This window comes from Oryx dammah, unplaced genomic scaffold (assembly GCF_014754425.2).
Source record: "Oryx dammah isolate SB20612 unplaced genomic scaffold, SCBI_Odam_1.1 HiC_scaffold_7, whole genome shotgun sequence".
Lineage (NCBI taxonomy): Eukaryota > Metazoa > Chordata > Mammalia > Artiodactyla > Bovidae > Oryx > Oryx dammah.
This window is the reverse complement of record NW_024070191.1, coordinates 13,180,772-13,192,741: the sequence shown is the minus strand read 5'-3', so window position 1 is coordinate 13,192,741 and position 11,970 is coordinate 13,180,772. Positions and strand designations below refer to the sequence as shown.

Genomic DNA, 11,970 nt, shown 5'->3' with positions numbered 1-11,970 from the left:
TGTATGCTGTTTATGCTGTTTGGTTGTTCTAACACCTTCCAAGAATTCTGATTCTACTCATGAAAATTTCAAGATCACAGAAAGTATTTAAGGATTGGCATATGAAATCTCTAGTTTTTACTCAAAGGAATATCCTGTATCTAACCCTTCCTGTTTGGTATGACCTTGTGCCACCTCCCTGCACCACTCCTCCTCCCCCTACCCCCACCCCCCCACCAAGCTAGTCAGTTTTGTTTGGGACCTTGTCCACTAAGTACACTATTTTTCTTGCTGTGTAAACCACAAAGGAATAAAGAGAAATTTAAAAATTAGTATTTTAAGACAATGATCTTTCTCCAGTAGTCTTTTTAAAGAAAAACAAAAAAGTGGAGAGTAAAGCTGGTAATAAGGGAAGAAATGGAGAAAGGAATGGTTCTAGCTGAATGGTAACTAAGCTGTATTCACTGAAATTTCTATCCATTTTCTTTTGCAGAGGGAGTAGCAACATTAGTGACTTGACAACCCTGCCTTTATCTATTTGTTTAAACAGGAGAAAGCTACAAAGAATTCCTTTAATCATCAACCACACAAATTTAAGTCATGCTTAAACAGATACCCATTGATTTGCCAGCATCTAGGAAGTGAGTCAATAGATGGCACCACTTTTTCAAAGTCGCAAATTCCTCTTAAACACAAGATGGAAGACCGACCTGGTTCCCGGCCGCTGCTTGCTTTGGTTACCTTCTCATTGCCATTGCTCAGGAAATCAAAGAGAAAGGAGAAATCTGTACCAAGCAAAGTTGTACTTGGCAAGGAAAATGGATGGCCCTTTTATATCTAATTTAAAATGGAGCATGTTTTTGATAATGTATCAAAAGCCTTGGAATTGCATGTTAACCTCATGACATTTTATCCAATGGCAGCAGTGGAAGGCCCCCAAAATTTGGGTTAAAAACTTGTAACAATACCATTTTTTAAAGTCAACTTTATTGGGAAGAAAAAAAATTCCTGGACTTCAGCACCATCAAGGGAAATTAGTTTTAGGACATCATCTTCTCAGACTTAGAAGAGAAACCAGAATTTCCCATCTCAATATCTCATTTTATTCAGTAAACTTGATTGCAAATTATTATTAGCAAACTTCAACTGCACCCATATGGGACAATTCCCTAGTTAAAAATATTCAAAACATGCAAGTACTAAGGAGAAGTAGTACAAATATAAAGGTTCCTAAAGTGACTGAGTTCAAGGAAATGAGCCTTTAGAATGATGTGGTCACTTAAAACTAGTAGGAAACCAGTTTGAGGAATTTTCAGGAATGTTAGCCTTCAGAGAAGTGAGAAAGATCATTAAGCAATAAAACACAGTGAGAGCTTGGACTCTGGAATCAGGTAGGGTCTTGAATTTGGTCTTTGACCACATTACTTTTTTAGTTTCTTCATCTGAAAATGGGCCAAATGATAAAAGCTACTCATCAGATTCTGAGAAAATGAGAACACACATCCAGGCAGTTCCTCAGCTATAGTGTGCTTTGCATGTATTGCCTTGTTTTTTCCCCTCAGTTCTGAGGCAGCTCATCTATTTTACAGATGAAGTTAAAATGTTGAATTCCCAGTTACATGCCTAGTTAAAGAGGCAGAGCCAAGATTATATCTCAAGATTCCAAAGCTTCTTTTCTTCTGCCCTATGCTATTATGAAGAACTGTAAAATATGCATTTCTCTTAAACCAGGGATTCTTTAAATTTTAATAAAGTGATAGCAAGTGTTTATAAATTAGATGTTTTTACACTAAGCAGCTTCCTGCAGTTCTACCATATAAAAAGTTTATTGTAATTTAAAACATTTTCAATTGCTTTTATAGTAACTTGAAATTTAGCCAATTTAGGCCATTATTAAACCATCTAATTTAGATATATTACAGAAATTTATTCTTGTAATCACTGACCCACAAATTACAAGGCTGAGGAAACAGGTAATTAGAATAGCTTTCACAACACTCATGTTACTGCTCCTCACAATATATAAAGGCAACCCATTCACAGAATATGGATTTTAAACTTTGGTATCCAATTTAACATGCTCAAAAATGAATCACAGTTATCTAGTGAAATAAAAATGATTATTTCAAGTATATGTACTTCTATTATTTCTAAAATATAAAATAGAAATAACTTCTGCATACTTAAATTTTACTATTTATGTCCTATTTTCCTACTCCAACACAACTGCCACGTAAAAGGTCACGTCCTGGTTTTTCTCAGTACGTTATCACATCAATGGTCAAAGTGCAGCAATTTTAGAAAGCCAGAAGGCGGCCAGAGTAATCCAGTCTGAATCACCTAGGACACAGAAGCAGGACTTCATTTCATTATCAACAACTGTAATTCAATTGAACAGGCTCATTAAAGAGCTGAGCTTAGCTTTTCTACTGCCTGCCCAGTGTTTTTCTGAGATTTGTAAACAAAAATAAAACACCTGGTTCTACTTCTAGATTTGCAAACTGTTAACCTCACTACCCATAGAAAACTGTATCAAGCTGTGAAAAATTACCCAGTTGTAACTTACGACGACTAGTAACGTGAAGCCTATTTGCAAGAATTGGTTCTGACTTCAGGGGTGGGAAAAAAACAAACAAACAAAAAAAAACACAACTTCTTGAAAAGGTAAAATAGCTTAAAGCATTTAATATCTAAACAAATCAATCCGTTAATTATAGTAGTCACAAAATATGCTTAATATAGAAACCCACATTTATGTCTTTAAGAAAAAGGGTAAATTGTAGTTTACCTCATAACATAAATTAACCCACTTAAAGAATCTGCAGAGGTCAAAATCAAGGTGAATTTCAAACAACTTCAGAATAAAATAAACAAGTATTTTACACTGCTTTATATCTTAAAAATGCTTACAACTTCTCATAAAAATAGTCTGAGGCAACTATTTTCTCTTTTATTCTTTAACAGACGTTCAATATTATGGGCAACATTCTTAAAACCTTAAGCTTCACAGACTTTCAGACATTCAAATACTATGGTCCCCTTTTCTTTGATGTGAAAGTTTATTCAGCTAGGAAAAGAAAAAGCATGGTAGACAACTTATACATTTTTCACCAAATTGAAAGTAGTACAAAAATTTCAAGACTACAGAACTACACATCGTACCTAATGTGTCATTAAAAATAGAAGACAGTATTTTCTTCAGCAAATAAAACAGCATACTGGTATGCCGGTAATGCATAAACCTTTTAATGTATACTGTCATTCACAAATTATTTACAACTTCCACTGTGTGAAGAGAACTAGAATGTAAATTTTCTGCAAAACTGGAAAAAAGCAATACAAAATTTGTGAAAGCTTGTGTTTCATATACAAAAGTAAGCCAGTTTTTCTCTTCAAATACCAGATAATGTACACAGTGATATTTTGGACATATTACAGTAATTCTTGAGGATGTTTTAATGCTGGAGGCAAGTTTACAGGCCTTGATTCTTCATCGAGGAGTACTAAGTCTTCTATTTCACTGCCTCTGTATTTCCTTTTACATATTTTTACCACTACCTTTTTCTTGAGAAATAACTTCAAGGCTTCTCTTGATGCAACTGCTTTAGCATTTTCTTTGCTTTTTCCACAGCCAGTGCCCAAATACACAGACTTACATCTCAATTCACAAACAATACTTTCTTGAGAACTCTTGTTTTGAGGCAGATCTGCCAGTTCTTTTAGCGGGACAAAAAACACATCCAGTGTGGCTTTCAGAGCCTCAATAGCTGCGTTTAAGAGCTCGCCATGATTCACATTGGGACTAAAGCCACCGACAGCCACCAACTTCCATGCCACTGTTTTATACAGTCTATTGAAAAAAGGTTGTTTCTGTTTCACATCTTCGTTGGTTAACTTGCAACAAGAGAACTTGACAGAACTCTCACTCGACTGTGAAGTACTTTTGCAAGGCAGCTGTGCCGTGTTGGTCTGAGAACTACTCTTAGAAGCCAGCTGGGACACACTTGCTATGGCAGTGTTTTTGGAGACCAGAGAGCCACTGGTCTGGGAGCTGTTCTTGGAAGCTAACAGTGACGCAGCTACCTGTGAAGCGCTTTTGGAAGTCAGCATTGTGTTCACTGAGGTGTTGCTCTTGGGGGTTAGTGAAGATGTGCCTGATGACGAACTGTTTTTAGAAACTGATGACGAAACACTTGCCTCTGAACTGGCTTTAGAAGTTAACCCGCTGGAAGCCGTCTCTGAACTAGATTTAGAAGACAATAGTGGCAACTCTACTTCTGAGCTTCCTGAGGAGCCCAACAAGGGTACCTCAATCTCTGAGACGCTTTGAGAGGCTGAGGCAGACGAGCCTTCCAAAGCACTCTTTTTTGGCGATCCACTTTGTTGTCTGGAATCAGTGGACTGGGTTACATGACTATTCACACTGGATTTCAACAATGAAGAAACAAATGATGCTGAACCATGTTTATCTGGAACTTCTGGTTCAGAAGCTTTTCCAGACCCTACCGCTGTCACCTGAGAGGCAGTGCTGCTGCTGCTGCGGCTGCCAACTGCGCGCTCTCCATCACTTGTGGCGCTATTCTGACTTGGGGTGCTGGAGCTCCGAGCTGAGTTCCCACTACTCTCTGATTTGGAAGAGGAACCCGAACAGGTTGAGCTGCTCTCCTGCTGAGCTGATGTTTTAGCAGGAATTTTCAGACGATCCTGCTCAACTGCAGAATTGTTTTTCCCTTCTATGGTTCGTTTTTTGGCTGGCTCTTCTACCCCTTCTGAAAAAAAAGGAAAGCAGATATGTAAGTCTACTTCACACACACACACACCAGCTCAAAATGTACAAGACAGATACACATATTAAAACAAAGGCACAAGGTAAGGTGAAATTACTTCAGGATTTGTAGATTCTTTACAAAGTGTGGAATAACTTCATTAATTCTCAAAACAGCTTTGAATAACATCAATAATTTCTAACATTAAAAAATTAACAGCATAGGTAACATTTGACACTTCGAAATCTCATGGCAGTCAAAGGAAACTATCAAATCAAAGCCTAAAGCACATAAACACATAATTTAACATTCCAACTTGATTATTATAAAAATTATAACTCATTAAAAAATAGTAATAACGATAATTCCTAATTACATCAAACTTAAGTTCTAAACTCCTATGTATGTTCACATCTATGATCTGCTAACCATTGCTACTCGATATCCCTCTTTTCTTCACCTTGGCAACCAGTTCGTCTCTTGTGATATGGATTGGAGCATCTGTCACTTTGATGCCTTCAGCCATACTAAGTATTTTATCCATAACTTTTTGAGGGTACCTGTAACAAGAAGGGAGAGACGCTTCAGAAAGTGTTTTTGCTCCGCTGCCACCTCTAGGGTACGAAAACTGCAGGCCACAGGAACTGCATTTCCTGGTAGTAAACAAGAAACTGAACCAACCGCCAGGAACTTTCGGTTTCCTGGAACTTCACACACAAACGCCCAGGGTCTGGGAGGCGGGGCCCTTTCTTACAAACCTAATTTAGATTTAGTGTCACTATCCCCCGAAGAACATTATCAGCTCATCGCCAACGACACCAATGGCAGCTCCCCACGCTACGGGGGCACCTCCAGACCGTGAATCGTGTCGGCTTCTGCCAGAGACGCCCTTCTCGCCCTTAGAGGGCAGCAGGTCCCGCGGATTCCCGCGCTTCACCACTCCCCCTCCCGGCCGACGGCTCCGGGCCTCGGGAAACGGGGGACGCGGGCTCACTCACCGGCACCCGAGGAAGACGTGGTTGGCCCAGGCCATGGAAAAGGAGATGAGCTGCTGCAGCTGCCGATTGCGGGTCCCGCTCTCGGCGTCGGCGGCCTCCTCCCGGGGAGAGGAGGCAGCACCGCCGGCGGGGGCCAGGTCCCCGGCGTTGCGGAGCAGGAACTCCCGGCGGTGGCGCCAGTGTTTGTCGGTCTCGCCGTCGCAGCGCAGCGCCTCCACCCAGGCGGCCACTCGCGGGTTCTGGCTCAGGTATTCCGACACCTCCTGCGCCATGTTGGGCCTGCGGGTCGCGGAGGCCGGGAGCGGACTCTGAGCCGGGAGGCAGGCGGGGGGCGCGGGGCGAGCGGCCCTGTCACTGCGGCCTGCACCGGCAGTCCTCCAGAGAACGCCCCTCCAGAGGCCCAAACACCAAACAACAGCGCCGGGAGCAGCTGAACCGCCCACTTCCGCCCGCCGCCGGCTCCTTCCCTTTTATAGCCTCGTCGCCGCTGAGCGCCCGCGCGTCCTTCCGGCGCGAGCCGGCTCTCCCAGGACGCTTTGCGGCGCGCGAGCTGCCACCCCGACGGCAGCGGGTGGAGGGGAGGCGGAGCGAGGGCGGGCGGGCGCGCGCCTCTCGCCCCAAGAGGGCTGTTCGTCTGGGGGTTCGCTTGGGGTACCCTTGACCTCCGCGCCCGTCTCCCCGTTCTGGGTCGGCTTTGTGACGCCGCGCGCTCCGGCTGCCTCCCTCCCGCGCCTGGCCCGTCGCTCCTGGGGGCGGCCAAGGGCAGCTGGGAATGCGGACTGGCTGGGCGGGGCCGGCCGAGTCCTCGCGTCTAGCGCGCGTCCCCGCCGACTCGAGCTGCTGTCCCAACGCGAGGTCTGGCGTCTCGGCCCCAGGACGCTGGTTTCGAGCAGGGCCAAAATAAAGTTCGCTTTCATCTTTTGGTTATGTGGAAAACAGCATCCAGCTCCGTTTCGAATATAGATAAGCGAGGCATTTTGAAGCCGTTCGGGTCTCGGGGCATATTGGGATGTGCAGGTGCATATTCGTTTAAATTGTGCTAATAAAGATCAATGATAACTTTTATCCAGTTCGATGTTGCTCTGTGGAGCCCAGTCTTTGAAACCACCCCTGACCCCGCAGATTTAGGTTTGGTTTCCGCAGTTCAACCCAGGCTGTACTGCTTCCTCTTGGGTGGATTTTTGGTCAGTATGAAACGCTGCACCAGGAACTTCTGTCTCCGTATTTCGTTAAATTTACAAACAGGAACGCCTATCTGGACGGAAAGGAGAAATGCATTTGTCTCCACGGCCCTAACTTTACCCTCTTAGAGCATTTTTTTCTTTGCATTTTTTTTCCCTTTTAGAATGTCCACTCTTAACATTACTCCCGACTTGCTTGTTTCCAATATTAGGTGTTGAGATGGTTGGATGGCATCACCGACTCAATGGGCATGAGTCTGAGTAAACTCCGGGAGCTGGTGATGGACTGGGAGGCCTGGCATGCTGCAGTCCATGGGGTCGATGGGGTCGCAAAGAGTCGGACACGACTGAGCGACTGAACTGAACTCAGCCCACCCTTCCCTCATTGGTTTTCACAAGTTTCCTTCTCTCCTTTTCTCTCTGAATTCTTCCTCCCTCTAGTCCAGTAAAGTCTCCTTATAGTGAGAAGGCAGTTTTTTTTTTAGTATGATATATGGTATTATTCTTAACTTCGTGGTCTATGCCTTGAACCTTCATATGCAAAGTAAATCTTAAAAAAAAAAAAGGCATATATATTTTAGGTCAAGCATCTGCCTCCTGCAAATAACAAATACTCCAGCTTTCAGCCCAAAATGCTTTCATTATAATTTTAACAATCAGTTTTGAAATCCAGTGCCCTCCAAAGCAACATGGCTGGACTGTTACAGGGCGAAAAAAAGAAAAGAAAATTCTTGGTTTAAAATGTGCAGATATCCAGTATCCTTGCCTGGAAAATCCCATTAACAGAGGAGCCTGTGGGCTGCAGTTCATGGGGTCACAAAGAGTAGGACATGACTTAGAGACTGAGCAGTCTACAGTAATGCTAATCTGAAATTTATGTTATTTGAGGAAAACCACAAATAATTCAATTTACTAAGTTATTAAATGCCCCAAACTAGCAATCATGTTTTCTCTATATTACAAATAAAATTAATTTATTTTTGAATAGCTAGAAACATTGATAGATCATTTTTATTTCTTAGACTAAGTTTATATATACCTACACACACACATACACACACACACATATAATTTGAAGTCATTAAATGTAAATCAGCCTCTTTTTTGGCAAAGTGGAATCTGTATTTTTTTAAAAAGGAAGAGGAAAACAAATATTGTATATTAATGCATAGATATGGATTCTAGAAAAATGATACTGATGAACCTATTTGCAGGACAGGAATAAAGATGAAGACTTAAGAGAATGAACTTGTGAACTCACGGAGGAAGGAGAGGTTGTATAGCACAGGGAGCTCAGCTCAGTGCTCTGTGATGAGCTAGAAGGGTGGCATGCATGGGAGAGAGGCTCCGGAAAAGCGCTCAAGAGGGAGGGGTATATGGACACATATAGCTGATTCACCCGGTTATACAGGAGACACGAACACAATACTGTAAAGCAATTATATTCCAATAAAAAATTTAAATAAAAAATAATGAAATGTCCAGATATCATCTAGGTGTGGAATCATACTTGCCATCTCCCCCATGCCAGATAATTCATCAAAGGAACAACCAAGAGGCTCTTTAGTTCTTCACTTTCTGCCATAAAGGTGGTATCATCTGCATATCTGAGGTTATTGATATTTCTCCCAGCAATCTTGATTCCAGCTTGTGCTTCATCCAGCCCAGCGTTTCTCATGATGTACACTGCATATAAGTTAAATAAGCAGGGTGACAATATACAGCCTTGACGTATTTCTTTTCCTATTTGGAACCTGTCCGTTGCTCCATGTCCAGTTCTAACTGTTGCTTCCTGACCTGCCTACAGATCTCTCAGGAGGCAGGTCAGGTGGTCTGGTATTCCCATCTCTCAGAATTTTCTACAGTTTATTGTGATCCACACAGTCAAAGGCTTTGGCATAGTCAACAAAGCAGAAATAGATGTTTTTCTGGAGCTCTCTCTTGCTTTTTCCATGATCCAGTGGATGTTGGCAATTTGATCTCTAGTTCCTCTACCTTTTCTAAAACCAGCTTGAACATCTGGAAGTTTGCAGTGCACATATTGCTGAAGCCTGGCATGGAGGCTCTGCCTGGACCTTTGGAAAAAGACAATCCATAGTGCCCTGAACCAGGTTGGGCTGGCCTTTAGGAGAGAAGTGAACACAGAGAAGATCAAGAAATCAGCTGACACGAGATTAAAGGGATCAGACACACTTATTAAGATTAGGAGGCCATCATGTGAGACAAGATTAAGGGCTTCCCTTGGGGCTCAGACAGTAAAGAATCTGCCTGCAATGCAGGAGACCCAGGTTCAATCCCTGGGTTGGGAAATCCCCTGGAGAAGGGCATGACAACCCACTCCAGTATTCTTGCCTGGCGAATCCCATGGACAGAGGACCCTGAGCGACTAACACACCCACACACAAGCCATGCTCATGCCCTAATCTTGTCAGAGACTCCTACCTTTTGAATTCCTGTTCAAACCCCTCAGCAAGTTCTCCAGGGTTGAGACACAGTTTCTCGAGGCAGAATTCTAGTCTGTCACCCTTTGCCTGGTAAAGCAATAAAGCTATCTACCCTTTTTTACTTCTCCCAAAACTGTTTCCAGGATTTGATTCAGCATTGGTGTACAGGGAGGCTGAGCTTTTGATAACATAATCACAGTGGTGATGTGTGTGTGTCCTGAAAGTCAATGACGAGAATGTTTTAAGAAGAGCATAGTCCACTGTGTCAGAAGCTCTTCTGTGAACAGAGAGAAACTTCATTTAAAATGGAGTGGAGGAAAAAAAAAAAAAATAAATAAATAAAATGGAGTGGAGGAAAATGGCTCCAGAACTAGTGGCAGGCTGAGCACACTGGCCCCTCTCAAAGCTGGCACTGCGGTCCCCGGGCTGATCGGCCCCTCCCGAACACGGAGGACGCTGAGGCGCTTCTTCGTCCTCCTCCTGCTACCCACCCGCTACCCCAGCAGAAACCGGGAGGTGGACGTGGCGGCCCAGCTGGGCGAGTATCTCGCGGAGCTGGACCACACCTGCATGTCTTTCGACAAACGCAAAACCACAATGGACTTCACTGAGGCGGCACAGCTGATGCCGGGCTCCGCTGCATCTCCAGTCAGAAGGCGGACTAGCTCTGCTCCCTGGCCCACCAGGCTCTCGACTTCATCTCTGACCAGAAGCGGGCCAAGCAGCCCTCCTCCGAGTGGAAGATGGGACCGTAGGGGAGGCAGCGCTAGGGCCCCCCAGGAGGCGGCGCATAAGTTCCTGTCGTTGGACGACCTCTCCGACTCCTGTGTCAACGCGGCTCTCGGGGTGACCAGGTCCCCAGGGGGGCCCTCACCGCCTCCTGCCCGATGCCCCGGTAGCCCCCGACGAGATGAAGACTAGTAACCCCTGTACAGCCGGCAGGGGGAGGTGCTGGCCCGCCGGAAGGATTTTAGGATGCCTGCCCGCCCCAGAATAACGTTCTTGTTGGAGCCGGTGAGTGTCTCTCATGGAGGCACTGCTGCCAAGGAACCAGCCTGGTAGGGTTGAGGAGCAGCCCATGGAAGTTTCCGTGTGGGGGAGTCCCGGCCCGGTGCTCAGCATCTTCCAGGAGCCAGGCACCTCTCCAGAGAGCCCAGTGCCCAGAAGCGGGGGTGCGAAGAGGCTGAAGGGAATGCAGAGCGGACAGCAGAGCCCACTGAGGCCTCAGCCCCTGAGGCCCCGATCGAGCCCCGGGAGCCCAGAGCCGACTGCTGCCCACTCCGGGAGCGGAAGGGGGCCTTGAAGCCTGCATCCTGGCTGAAGGAGACCCCAGACACCTGGCAGGGCCTGGAGCCCTTCGACTCCCTGGATTCTGAGCACTGCAGGAAAGGGACGCCCTACTCCGTGCCTCCCGCGTGGAGGGGGCACCAGGACAGAAGTGAAAGAGGAGGGTGGCGTCAAGCTGCAGGACTTCCACCAGAGGTACCCGGCCCCACGCCATCAGCAGGAGGCCCTGGCGAAAGGGCCCTTCCTTCGCAGCCATGGAGGTTCTTTACTGGAAGCATGTGAGGGAGCCGCTGGAGACACTCCAGAAGCTGCAGAGAAGGAAGGTGGCTGAGCAGTGCCACCTCCAAGGGCTGAGGATGGGCGGTAGCCTGTGGAGGAAGACCGCCTGAAGGACTGCGTGGACGACCTGGGAGCAGCAGATGACTTCCTAGAGCCCGAGGAGTACACAGAGCCCAAAGGGGCAGAGCCCGGGGAAAAGGCAGACAGGGAAGCAGCAGCCACACCAGTGTCCCTGCGCTGTGAAGAGCTGGTCCAAACGAATGTGGAGCTCTTTGTCACCACCTGGAAGCAGGAGCTCATCCAGGAGACAGAGCTGAAGCAGCACGTCCGGGCCTGGGAGGACACCATCCAGACCCTGCTCCAGGAGCAGGAGGAGCACGTGCCCTTTGACATCCACACCTGTGGGCACCAGGTCTCGAGGTTCAGCCAACTCAACCAGTGGCGTCCCTTTGCAGAGCTAGTGGTAGGTCAGCCTGCTTTTGAAGTGTGTCGCTCCATGCTGGCCTCCTTGTATCTGGCTAATGACCACACGGTGGAGGTCACCCAGCAGCCGGGGCTAGAGGTGGCCGTGGACACCATGTCCCTGAGACTGCTCACATACCAGCAGGCCCACGAACACCCAGACCTACGGTGCCCCCTCCACGGTGCTGCCCTGAGAGGGGAGCACCAGGGTTGGGCCCTGGAGCCCATCCCCCACAGATGCTGGGCATGCGTCGTCTCAGTCCACTTTGCTTCCTGGCTGGCCCAGCCTAATAAAGTGTTGCCATCTCACCAGTCCCTTAAAAAAAAAATAAAATAATAAGATGAAGTGGGGAGGCCAGAAGGGAGCCTGCTCAAGCCGTTACACTCAAGGTCAATTGCTGACCCAGTAAGAAAACAAGTGCCTTTGCATCTTCAACAGGAAGCAGGCTATTACTTCACAACCCAGCTGGGGGATGAATTTCTCCTCCCCAGGCAACAACGTAGTCAATGAGAGACTGAAAATCAGCCAAGGAACTCAAGCCGGGGCCTTGGTAACAACCTAGAGGGGTGGAAT

General features: G+C 46.2%; 1 protein-coding gene and 1 pseudogene across 3 annotated transcripts; one reads left to right on the top strand and one right to left on the bottom strand.

Moving 5' to 3' along the window:
* Window positions 1-1,885: 1,885 nt before the first annotated feature.
* LOC120865710 (CDKN2A interacting protein) lies at window positions 1,886-6,634 on the bottom strand. 3 transcript variants are annotated; one of them, XM_040243028.1, is made up of 3 exons: window positions 5,744-6,634; window positions 5,206-5,305; window positions 1,886-4,748 (listed from the first exon to the last, which is right to left on the bottom strand). In XM_040243028.1, exons 1-3 carry the CDS (start codon window positions 6,013-6,015, stop codon window positions 4,740-4,742), a joined length of 381 nt encoding a protein of 126 aa, XP_040098962.1. In that variant the 5' UTR covers window positions 6,016-6,634; the 3' UTR covers window positions 1,886-4,739. The 3 variants fall into 3 exon arrangements, with proteins under 3 accessions (XP_040098962.1, XP_040098961.1, XP_040098963.1); XM_040243027.1 differs by having other exon boundaries at window positions 5,175-5,305; window positions 5,744-6,259; XM_040243029.1 differs by lacking the exon at window positions 5,206-5,305 and having other exon boundaries at window positions 4,668-4,748; window positions 5,744-6,196.
* LOC120865601 lies at window positions 6,014-11,590 on the top strand (annotated as a pseudogene).
* The last annotated feature ends 380 nt before the right edge of the window (window positions 11,591-11,970 follow it).

Excerpts from the sequence above, each read along its gene's own strand:
- LOC120865710 (XM_040243027.1), bottom strand. The coding sequence starts at position 6,015 with ATGGCGCAGGAGGTGTCGGAATACCTGAGCCAGAACCCGCGAGTGGCC. Across the intron at positions 5,306-5,743 it reads CACGTCTTCCTCGGGTGCCG|GTACCCTCAAAAAGTTATGG; the intron begins GTGAGTGAGCCC and ends TTCTTGTTACAG. Across the intron at positions 4,749-5,174 it reads AGGGATATCGAGTAGCAATG|AAGGGGTAGAAGAGCCAGCC; the intron begins GTTAGCAGATCA and ends CTTTTTTTTCAG.